This window comes from Choloepus didactylus, chromosome 6 (assembly GCF_015220235.1).
Source record: "Choloepus didactylus isolate mChoDid1 chromosome 6, mChoDid1.pri, whole genome shotgun sequence".
Lineage (NCBI taxonomy): Eukaryota > Metazoa > Chordata > Mammalia > Pilosa > Megalonychidae > Choloepus > Choloepus didactylus.
In genome coordinates, this window is record NC_051312.1 from 136,764,464 (window position 1) to 136,776,813 (window position 12,350).

The 12,350-nt window shown below is 47.4% G+C and overlaps 1 protein-coding gene across 1 annotated transcript in view; it reads left to right on the plus strand.

Annotated features, from left to right (window-relative positions):
* Positions 1-12,350, plus strand: part of LOC119538628 (tubulin-specific chaperone cofactor E-like protein) — a 161,290-nt gene that overhangs the window by 121,082 nt on the left and 27,858 nt on the right. The window contains exons 16-17 of the mRNA XM_037841754.1: positions 1,171-1,744; positions 6,946-7,547. Of these exons, the coding sequence (XP_037697682.1) occupies positions 1,171-1,744; positions 6,946-7,547 (1,176 nt within the window). The remainder of the gene's footprint in view (positions 1-1,170; positions 1,745-6,945; positions 7,548-12,350) is intronic.

Below are 12,350 nucleotides of genomic sequence, written 5' to 3' on the forward strand. Positions count from 1 at the left end.
AACAGGAGTCTATCAGGTGGAGAAACTGAGGCTGGATTGTCTCCGATTAGACAGATATAGCAGGACTATCCACCATAATAGCAGATACTTATAGACCACTTACTATGTGCCAAGCACTATTCTAAGCCCTTTATAGGTGTCATGATATCACATTTACTCTTACAAGGTAGATAATATTATCCTCATTCTATAGATGAGAGGACTGGGGCACAGAGAGGTTTAGTAACTTCCCCCGGGACACACAGCTATAAAATGGGATTCAAGCCCAGGCAGGCTAGCTCCAGAGTCTGTGCTCTTAACCCTTGCTCTATACTGACTTTCCAACTTATAGTGGGGATCCCTGTGGAGTAATGTAAGGGGTGACTGTCAGGGTGCCTCCTGCCCCTCTGACCTGGTCTAAAGCACCCGTCATTAGGCATCCAGGCTCATAGATCATGAGTTCTAGAAGGAATCTTAGAAATCACCTAAAGTAACGCTTCATTTTCATACAAAGATCCTCAAGGGCCAGCTGAGGGGTGGCAGGCCCCAGGTAAGTAGTGGCAGACCTGGGATGGGGTGGGGGACTCCTCCCAGTCCAACAAGCATTTATCATATTTCATAAAGTCTAATTTGAAAAAAACACATCAATACACATCCACAAACTCAGAGGGTTGGGTTTTGGTTCCCATTGACACATGGGCAAAGATTAATCTATTAAAAGGATAGGTGAAAGGTGGGTAGTGGATGGGTAGTTAGATAACTAAATATGCACTATATGACCCAAGGCACTGTGACATAGGAAAGGTAAGATTTGAAGGGAAAGGAAAGCTCCAGAAAGATTAGGAAGGTGGGGAGCTGACTGTGAAAATGTACCAAAATGGAGATATCGGGCACAGGAGGAAGCCACACATGTAAGACAACTTTTTTGCTCACATTTCATTTTTGTTTGGGGCTAGCGTGATGTATTACACACATACAAATAAACAGCAAATACATTGAATCTAGGGGATCCAGAAAGAAACAAAGAAGCCCATGAATAAAATGATTGATGTTTGCCTGCATGGTTTCCAAAGTCTCAGTTTCTTGATACTCCATAACCTTGGAGCAGAACCATTGCTTTATTCTGTAGCCTAGAAAAGTATGGGTGTCCTATGTGTATGGTACATTGATGATAGTGATTTGCTTTTACAGTTGAATGGTCAGGACGTGGAATTACCTTTTTTCCATCCTTCGGGGAAGCTGGAGATTTATCGAAACAAAAACAGCACAACAGTGGAGTCCAAGGGCATTGTGACCGTCCAATATGTAGACACAGGCCTGCTATACATCCGGCTGTCCACCGCCTACTTCAACTGCACCGGGGGGCTGTGTGGTTTCTTCAATGCAAATGTCAGTGATGAGTTCTGTCTCCCCAACGGCAAGTGCACAGACAATCTAGCGGTGTTCCTGGAGAGCTGGACGACTTTTGAGGAGATCTGCAATGGGGAGTGTGGGGACCTGCTGAAGGCCTGCAACAATGACTCGGAGCTGCTCAAGTTTTATCGGAGCCGCTCCCGGTGTGGCATCATCAACGACCCCTCCAACAGCTCCTTCCTGGAGTGCCACGGTGTGGTCAACGTCACCGCCTACTACCGCACCTGCCTCTTCCGCTTGTGCCAGAGCGGCGGCAATGAGTCAGAGCTCTGCGACGCCGTGGCCCGCTATGCAAGCGCGTGCAAGAATGCCGACGTGGAGGTGGGCCCCTGGAGGACCTACGACTTCTGCCGTAAGTTGGGGCTGCCTTATGGGGGAGGCTCCAGGAGGTGGATAGAGATGAGTCCTGGGATCTGCCTACTCAGGGCTTCTCCTGGTGGAATTGAAACTATAGGACCATCCAATTACAGTGCGTACCTTCCCGAGTCTGACCTGTCCCCTGAAAGATCCATCACCCCAAACCAGAGTGCTTCTCACCTTTAATTTTGTTTTTAATTACGCAATATCTCTTCATTGCAGAAAAATTGGCCATCCTATTGACTCGTGGTTTTATCTAGCGTAGGGGAGAGACCTTGCAGTGTCTAAGGAGTAGGTGGCATCTCTGCACTGAAGAAAATGAATAGAAGCCTTCCTAGTGGCTCTGAACGTGCCTTCTGTCTTGACAAAAGAAGGGCCCCATTCATTGGCATCTGAGGTTGTCATTCAGGGTGCTGTCACTGTGAAACGTCTAGCGCCACTCCCCAGGGCAAACCTGACAATGGCTATTAAGAGAGTCTCGTGTTACCGGGTTTTCATTTTGTCCCAGAGTATCTGACCCCTCCCAGCAGGCCAGTGGTAGTACCCCTAGTAATTAGAATAATTGCTGGGAAGACCTCACATACAGCACCCTTGACCATCCGGGAGACCACAAGGAGGAGTAAGATGCAAGGTCAGAAGAGCAAGTGGTTGAGAGGGCGGGACTCGAACATACAGCCAGAAGCGTCTCAACCTCCGCATGCGTTCCTCTCTCACCAGAAAGATGGACCCTAAGCAGAAGCCAGTGCCGCCATTAGGAGTCCATCCTCTCCATCTGTTTATCCGTCTTCCGTTATATTTCTTCCAGTTTAAGTGGGGGTGCTTTTTTTTTTTAACTTTTTCTTTTGAAATAACTTCCAAGTTACAGAAAAGTTCCAAGAGCATCTGTATGCACTTTACCCAGACAACCTTTCATTAACATTTTGCCCCACTTGCTTTATCATTTGCTCTTCGATCTGGGACTCTCTCTGTGTAGAGACAGATAAATGTAAACCATTTCAGAGTAAGTTGCTTACATCATGCCCCTTTATCGCTAAATACTTCAGGATGCATTTCCTTAGATTAAGGATATTCTCTTACATAATCACAATACAGTTACCAGCTTGGGAAATTTAACATGGATGCGATAACTTAACATCCATATTCCAATTTTGCCATTTGACCTGGTAATGTCCTATATGGCTTTTGGGAGTGGGGAGGTTGGGATGAAGTTCATACAGGATCTGGTCTAGGATCACATGCTGCATTTAGTTGCCATGTCTTTTTAGTCTCCTTTAATCTGGAACAGTTCCTTAGCTTGCTTTGTCTTTTATGACATTGATATCTTTGAAGAATAGAGTCACCCCCCTTTTCAAATAGGATGTCCCTCCATTTGGGTTGGGTGCTTCCTCATGCTTAAATTCAGGTTATGCGTCCCCAGTCAGGATCTTGCAGAAGCAATGCGCATTTTTCTCAGGCCATCATATCACACACAGAGGCACCCACTCACTGGCGATGTTAATTCCCCTCCTTGGTTATGGAAATTTTGATCATTGGTCAAGAGGCTGTTGAATCTCTCCACTGGATAGCCCTTATCTTGTTCCCTTGCAATTAATATGTAGTCTGTGGAGGAGATACTTTAAGACCATGCAAATATCCTGCTCCTTATCGAAATTTCCCTCTCAGACCTAGTGCCCATCAGTGGTTTTGCCTGTAGCAGTCTTTGCCATTAAGGTTACAAAATGATGGTTTCCCAATTCCAGCATTCAGAGCCCTCCTTCTCCCTTTCTATCATCTCTATCTGTCTATCTATCTATCTATCCATCTATCGATCAATCGATCCATCTATCATCTATCTGTCAATCATCAATATGGATTTAAGGATTCCTATTTTTATCATGGTTTCTATTGCATATTGCATTTGTTAATTATTTTAGTATTAAAATTCTTCCAGATTTGGCCTGTGGGTGCCTTTTTTGGAGAGGGATGTGGGCAGGAGCGGCCACATGGAGCAGGGCTTCCTCAGGTGAAGAGCCAGAGCTGACCCCTGTGTCCTTTTGGCATTCCTGTCTTTTTTTTTTTTTTTTTTAAGTACTTTCTTACTTTCTGGCACAACAAGATGCTCCACATTCACCTCTTATCTTCCTTGCCCCAGACTGGAACCAGCCATTTCTCCAGAATGCCTTGAATTCTTTTGGTGGGGAATGCTATTAGAAACCAAGATCTGGGTGAGGTGTACCCATTGCTACTGGAGTGTCTTTGCTTTGCCTTGAAACCTTTTAAAAGGAGAGAGCTGATTACTACACACACACACACACACACACACTCCTGTATACACATACTTGCATACTTGTCTTGCATTTGTTTTAAAAACTCTGAGCTTGGGAAGTCAGAGAAGCACATGCAGGGCTTGGTGGCTGTCATCTCAGAGAAGGGTGGTTATGTCCCTAGAAGACTGAACCACAATGGGGAGGAGTGTCTTCCTGCTAGAAGGTTCCATAGGCTATGCTTTCTGAGCCCTAATTTCAGTCATGGTTCCTGACCTTGCAAGGGTGGCACCTCCAGGGTCGGGGTGGTTCATAGGGGAGAAGAGGGAGGGGATTGTTGGAGAACACCCAACAAAAATGATCAAGGGGCAGGGAGTACACCTGCAAAAATGGAGCAGATGCTATGTATCCGCAAGCTGGAATTCAGGGAGGACACTCTTTTCATAAAGTCATCTGCAGGAGAACAGAGGGCCCAGCATTTCTATTGACCACCACATCTAGTGGGACCTTAGAATACTTTCCCAAAGCCTTCTATGCAGTCCATCTCCCAGTGCCCTCTTTTGTCCAGTCTCCAGCTTATTGAATGTGATTTCTGCTCCTGCTGCCACTCCCAGCTTTCTTAGTTGTGTTTCAATCACAACACAGGATCGAGTCGCCTCCAAACCAAATCTATTTTGTTGCCAGGCCAGGTCAGCACCAACCTTTTAGGCTACAAACTCCTCACTGGCAGGCAGTGTTTCTGGATTGTTTTCATACGTGCTGAGCACAGTTTGGTGACATTGTGTATGCCAAGTAAAAGCCGCGTGATGGCGATGATCGCCTCTCTTCCTGTGTGCAATGGCTGCTGAGAATAGCTCTTCACTACCCCTCCACCGGGCCGGCAGAGCTGGAGGAAGTTCCTGTAGGTGCCTTTTTTTGGAAAGGGATGTGGGCAGGAGCAGCCACGCGGAGCAGGGCTTCCTCAGGTGAAGGGTCAGAGCTCAGACTTGAGACAATAATCAAGGTGTCTCATCTAGACCTTCATGTCTGAGTCTGGTGAGAGGGCCTTCGAGCCTACACATTTGATTTATCAAGTCTCCAGGTACTAAGGGGTTAATCTGGTTGGGGGGGTCTTGGCATGGGCAAAAGCTGCAAATCAGGAACACAATCTTCTCTGATCCTAGAGAGAGACAACCACTGTTTCTATGTTCAGACGGTTTTAACCAGCCCTCTTGCTGTCAGAGCCAGGCTGCCCAATTAAGTAATTTCACAAAAGCGTTTGAGGGGCTGCAGGGAGTTTTATTATTCACGTCTGTATGTTCCAGACTTTCAGACAAATTCAGACAACACAATAAGTCATAAAGCAAGAGCCATTTAAATAAGTCATGTTGTTTGCTATCACCATAAACCTGCAGTCAGTGTTATAACATTCATAATTTAGAGACAAGTGCAAAAATCCCTCTATACAGACATATTTAATTAGTGCTGAACTAGCCTTCAACTCCAAAGCTGTTGGGTGCCCTAGTCAGTGGGGAGGGGAGCCGGGAGTGGAGATGGTCCTTTAGGCCAGAGGAAAAAAAATTTGCTTCCAGTACACAGTGTAAAACCATTGAGTTGGTACTTGTGGGCAGAGCCATTACTGCCTTGCAATTTATTTCTCTGTAGTGTCCTTCATGTCCTTGGATTGTAAAATACTGTTAAGGAGCGATCATAAGTATAAGAGCCAAAGAAAGTTTTAAAGGCAAGATCTTGTTCTCCCGGGAGATGGTGGCAAGATCAGATCTCTAGACTTCATGGACTTGTAGGAAGTTTTCTTTGCAGTCCTGGAATCTGTCGTTGCCCACGTCAAATGTTGACAAGCAAAGAAATAGAGAGAAATGGGGAGGGGCTCCCAGACTCTACAGTGCGCCACACGTGTTGTTATAAGTTTGTGGGCTGAGCTGCTTGACTCGGAAACTTGATCTATCATGAAAGGCTTCCTGGTGGAAGTTCTATTTGAAATGACCCCTGGAAGATGGGTAGGATTTGGCTTTGTGGGAGGATATTCCAGGCAGGGGGAGGGGTGTGAGGAAGGCAAAGGAGGTAGAGGTGAGCCTGGCCCGAGCAGAGGGAGGGGAGGAGGTGGAGGAGACCCACAGCACCTGTAGCAGAGAAATGAAAGACAAAAGAAAAGATGTCAAAACAATGCGCAGAGTAAAAATACTTCCGTAAAGCCTGGGAAACGGAGCGAAGCATCCAGAGGGGGAAGGTCACACTAGTCATCGAGCCTCTATCACGGCTCAACGTATCAGGTTATTAATCCCCAGAACAGCCCTTCCAGGTGACTATCGTCCTTATCTCATGGAAGAAGAAACTTGGGCTCAGAGATGTTAAATAACATGCTATGGATTAGTGGCACCCCCAGGTCTCCATGGCCCCAAAGCACATGTTCTCTCCAATACATCCCACTGCCTCTCCAGAACTCTAGGTTTAGAGTCCGGGGACCTGAGTTCAAATTCCACTTCTACTTATTAGCTGGATCAAGTTAAGTCACTGACTTCAGTTTCCTCCTTTCTAAGGTAGGGATGGCAAGATCAACATTATTCTCCAGGTTGTTGAGATAAGGTGGGTAAAAATGCCGAGGATAGTGCCTGGCAGGTTGCAGGTGCCCAGTACGTGCTCGTAGAACCAGAATCCTCTTCACAGAGAGTTAAACGCACTGGAGTAGTACATGGTGAGCGGCTCTCTGACCCTCCAATGGTCCTGACGGAGGATGACAGTGATGCTGATCACATAGCATTTATTGAGCCCGCTGTGCTGCACAAATAAAGCACACACACAGGTGCAGACATAAGCACACATGGATATGCACACACCTGGGGCATATCTGTATGCACACACACACACACATAGACGCACATGTGAGCCCCCACATGCTCCCGTCTCTGACCGCTGTTCCTTTCTCAAGCCTGTCTTCTCTCCTGCCCACCCTCAGCCCTGGAGTGCCCAGAGAACAGCCATTTTGAGGAGTGCATTACGTGCACAGAGACCTGCGAGACCCTGGCCCTGGGCCCCATCTGCGTGGACAGCTGCTCCGAGGGCTGTCAGTGTGACGAGGGCTACGCCCTGCAGGACAGCCAGTGTGTCACCCGGAGCGAGTGTGGCTGCAACTTCGAGGGGCACCAGCTCATCACCAATGAGACCTTCTGGGTGGACCTGGACTGCCAGATCTTCTGCTACTGCAACGGCACCACCAACAATGTCTACTGTGAGACTCTCCCCTGCAAGGATGACGAGTTCTGCCTGGAAGAGGGTGGCCTCTACTACTGCCAGGCCCGCACCGACGCCTCCTGCATCGTCTCGGGCTATGGCCACTACCTGACCTTTGATGGCTACCCTTTTGACTTCCAGACCAGCTGTCCCCTCGTCCTGTGCACCCCAGGAAACAGGCTGAGCTCAGATGCTTTCCCCAAGTTCATTGTCACGGCCAAGAATGAGGACCGTGACCCTTCGCTGGCCTTGTGGGTCAAGCAGGTGGACGTGACTGTGTTTGGCTATAGCATCGTGATCCACCGCGCCTACAAGCACACCGTGCTGGTGAGTATCCCAGGCTGGAACTCCAGGAGTGAGGCATGGGGTCCTGGGTCAGCACACCAGGCTGAGCTGAATTGAGCTGCCCTGGAGTCCAAGGAAAATCACCCTGGTGATTTTCTATCACTTCATCTTACAGGGAAGGAAGCTGAGGCTCAGAGAGGAAAATGATTTGCCCAAGTCACAGGCACCTAATTAGGAGCAGAGCTAGCTCTAGAAATGGTACTTTTTTATATTGCAGCAGAGTATACTGGAGAGCACACAGGCTTAGGAATACACAGACCTGGGTTTGAGTCCCAGCTGGGCTACTGCAGTGTGGCCTTGGGCAGTCACTTAACCTTCTAGCTCAGTTGCTTCAACAAAAGAGAGCACATGCTTTGCACAGGTGACGTGTCTAGAAGTGCACCTAGAAGTGCTGCTGTTGTCCTAACCCACCACCTTTCCTTCCCCTCCACCTCTTCCATTTTCCACCGTTGTTCCCACAGGATCCTGGACCCTCATTTGAAACCCTCAGAGGCTCTCCTACGCTCTCTTTACCTACCTGGACCTTCAGTTCCTTCTTTATGCCCTTTTCTACTCTTTCAACCCAAAGAGAATTATCTCTGCCCATGAAGACAGAGCAGTGGAGGAGAGCCGTGAACACCCCACTGTCCAGCCTGGCAACACCAGCCCCAGCAGGTCCAGCCATTCCTTGGCCAGTGCCTTGCTCTGAACATAACTTAAAACACTAGCAAGCAAGCCATCCACCCGTCTTCAGCATTTAGGATGAGCTGATGTAGGGATTAGCCTTCTTACCATTATTCTCACAGTCCATGTCTTAATTTGTCTATCTCTGAAGGGATGCTGTTTCATCTTGTCCACATGCTCTTTAAAAACCTGGGATGTTATTAAAGAGTCCCTGGGCAGTGACACTGGTTTCTATCCTTCTTTGGGACTTCTTAACCCCCTTCTCTGAGGCTCCTAAGCTTCTTGAACTGTCTTCTCCTTCTCACTTACTGGAAAATCTGCCTTCTTAGCATCTGAGGTGCTTTCTCACTAAACCCATTGTCCCTGTCTTGGATATTATGAACCTAACCCCCAATCGTTCTCCTCTGTGCTTCTCATAACACTTTGTTGCTGTGACCATAATTGCATTAGCCATGTTGTATTTTTTTGTGATGTACACGTCTAACTCCCTCAATATTAAGCATGGGCTTCTCGAGGGATGGGGCCATACATAATTCATCTTTGTGTTTGCACATAGTGCACATAGTGCACGCAAAACATTTTGTCAAATAATGTGTAAGTGAGGTGACATAATAACCCCTTTCTTCCAAGGCCCCTGTCATTTCCGTTTTGCGGCTGGTCACTTCTTCAGCTATCTTGGAGATTAAATTGCCTTTGAGGCAAGTTAGGAATGGATCAGATGCTTTGCTTTTTAGCCTCATAAGATTTCCTGCAGGTGTCTGGGCAGTTGAAGAGGCCCATGACAGTAACTTTCTGCTGTTGAACTTACATCATAGTTGTTAAAACACATGTATCAATCATTTTGTCCGTGTGGCTTGCATCACTGTTGACCTTCTCTCCATTTAGCCTCATCTGATATATTTCCACTCTTAGATTTGTACATTTTCACATATTCACAGCTACTTATCCTGTTGACATTCAACTCTCTTCTACCTTTCTATCTTACATGACTTTTTTTCCCTTTTAAAATATAATCTGTTCATAGGTACTGTCCACTGGTTTATTATGAAATAGAATTTTCTGCCTTGTGTTACCTGCTCTAGGCATTCATGTATACAGATATCTGATGCTAAATGTGCTCTTTTCTGACCTCTCCCTGGATATTTTCACATAAATCATCAGATCCCCAAGCATACTTATTCTTTTTTTGATGCTATCCCCTCTCTCTCCTTCCTAGTAACTGATTTCCACTCTCTGGGTGTTTCCCTCCCTTTCCTTCCTCATTAGGGTTAAGCCCTTAACTCATCAGCTCACCTTCCAAGTGTGTGTTCTCCTCCAATCTCATGAGATGCTCTCCTGGCTAGAGTCATGCCACAAGGACCACAGGTCCATGGTCTTCCTCACATGTGATGGAAAGGGGACGGGTAATTAAAGAGTACTGAGCATCAAGGAGGGATTGACTAAAGAGGCCGACAGACCCTTTGCCAGGACACTTCTTTCAAAACCACCCAGCCATCCTAAGTGCCCAAGCCAGGAGCAGGGTATGTAGCTGTCAAATTGCTGAAAGGAAGACAAAGCTCAGGATGCCCTGAAGGTTCTTCTCTTTGGGGGCCTGGGGGATAGATTTAGCAATTACTTTGAATTATTAATATGCATGACAGGATCTGCTTATTCAGTGATTTGCATTTGTTTTTCCCATGATGTTATTATTAGTCACCAACCCTCCCCAAGCCTGAGGAATAATGGCCATGAGAATGACGCTGGGAGCTGAAGCACAGGGAGAACACAGCCCAGAGCCGCAGGTCCTTGCAGGGCACTCAGCCACAGAGGGTGAGGGGGCAGTGATTCCTTGGGACACAGGGTCCCTCAGTGACTCTGTTCTTTCCCTGCACTAAGCAACACCGCAGATGTGGGAAAACCCACTAAGCCATGGGAAAAGAGGAATCAGTATGCTCTCTCTCTAGCAGGCAGGGTTACGAGGGCGAGTGACAGAAAGGGAGCTGCTCCCAGGCACGCTGCGGTAGCCGCGTCTCAGCCATCCTCAGCCAGCGCTCGACAGAGACGGCCTATCCCCTGCCATCTCCTCCGGTCAGCCAACAACCCCATGGTCCAGGCGAAGGGGACCTTCACGGCCTGTCCCCCGTGTCTTCCTCACCTGTTGCCAGTCCTGCAGCTATGAGGGAAGAGTGAGGTTTTGAGCGTCACAACAGCTGTTCATTCTAGAAGCTTCTGTTGACACCTGTCCTGTGTCAGGCCCTCAAGGCATAAGGATCAAATATGGTTTCTGTCCTAAGAGAACTCAGAGTCTAGTGGGAGAGATGGGCTCGTTAACAAATAGTGTCCACGTAATGGAAAGTGCTATAAGAAATTTACATACAGAAGGGCTGTGAGAGCACAGAGAGAGGTTGCCCGAGCCAACCCAGGGGGCTTCAGGGAAGGCTTCCTGGAGGAGGTGATGCAGAGCTGAGCCCTGAAGGAGCACAACCAGGTTGAGAATGAGGGAAGGGCATTTTAAGAAAAGGAAACATCAGTGAAGGTTCAAAAGGGTGCCAGAGCAAGGGTTATGAGGAGACCTTAGAAGAGTTCCTTCCAGGGAGCAGAAAGTGTGAGGCTGTGAGTGGCGGCTGAAGAGGCTGTTGAAGTAGACCAGGGCCAGTGGTAGAGAGGAAAACTCTCTACTAAAAATCTAACCTGTAGTCTTAATTCTCATACTTAAAGATTTTGGGTACTTTTCCCACACCCATCCCCTTTCATCTATGCCTTTCTCCTCCTCCTCCACATCCTCCTCCTCCACCATCAAGCTCCGTTTCCATACCAACCTCTTCCTTCCTCTCTGACCTCCTCTCCCATACCTTTCTTTTTCTCTCTCTCTCTCTCCATTATTCACACACAGAGAGCACCAGGGCAGTGATGGCAGGATGGAGCTGGGGCGCACAGGGTCCAGGGACGGAGAGAAGCCGAGCCCACCTGTATGAGTCAGGGAGAGGTTGTATTCCTTTCTCAGGATTTTCTTTGGCAATGACAGAATGTGCAAGCCTTTTAGCTTCGGTCCATTTATATCACAATACTGGAACGAGAGCGACAAGTAAAGAGATTCTTCAATAGTCAAGACAACGAGAGACAGAGCAAGGCAGTGGCAATGGGGTGGGGGAGGAGAGAGACTAAGGCAGCTGGGAGGGAAGGGATTTCTGCTTGGAGAGCAACCTGTACACCCCATAGAAGCAGCTCCCTACTTCTCCCACATGAAAGACCAGCTCTCCTCTTTGCCCTCACTACAGTTCTCCAAGTGGCTGAGCAGGGAACCTCTGTTTTCCACCAGGTACTAACCCAGCCAAGGGCTATAGGATTTGGCTCCCCTGAATCAAAATAGTTCAAGGGCAAGTGCAGTTCCAGAGTTCAACGTTAGGGGGTTTCCCTGTTGTCTGAATTGAAAATAGATGGGAGGAAACATGCTTCAAGGGCCTTCTCTGAGTGAGGTATTGTGCTGGGTCCCAGGTGGCAGCGAGGGAAGGTAGATATAAAGCTCAATAAAAAGTGGCTCCTGCCCTCCAGGTGCTCTTTCATCCTGGAGAAGAGACGGAAATGTACACAACCAACCATAGCATAAGGCTGGCTGGGATGTGTGTGTCAGCAGCACAGATGAACTCATGATGATCTTGGCCCAAGGTAGAGACAAATACAAGAGAAGGATAAAGAATGTGCTCTGGCTGCCCAGAGGAGGGACTGATTAATTCTGACCACAGGCTCAGAAAATCCTGCCTCACAGAAGAGGTGACATTTGCATAGGGTCTGGAGGATGACAGGGCTGTTGACGGATTGAAGAATGGCATTCTAGCAGGGGGAGCAGCAAAGTCAAGTCATCTTTACAGGGAGAAAAAAAAAATCCCAAAGGAATTAGTAAATTGAGACTTCCTTACAGTAAATCCACAGTAGAGCTGGAAATAGAAACACAGGAGTTCCAGGCATTTTAAAGTCTAAATTTTAATTGAGTTCTTATTACCCTTTCATTACCTTGGAGGAAACAAGTTGAACTCCTGGGGGGAAAGAATGCTATGTAAACAGAAGGCATGGAAATAAATAGGTGTATTGATGTACAAAAGATAGTCATTTAAGTCTATTCAATTCCTAATAATAATAGTTGAC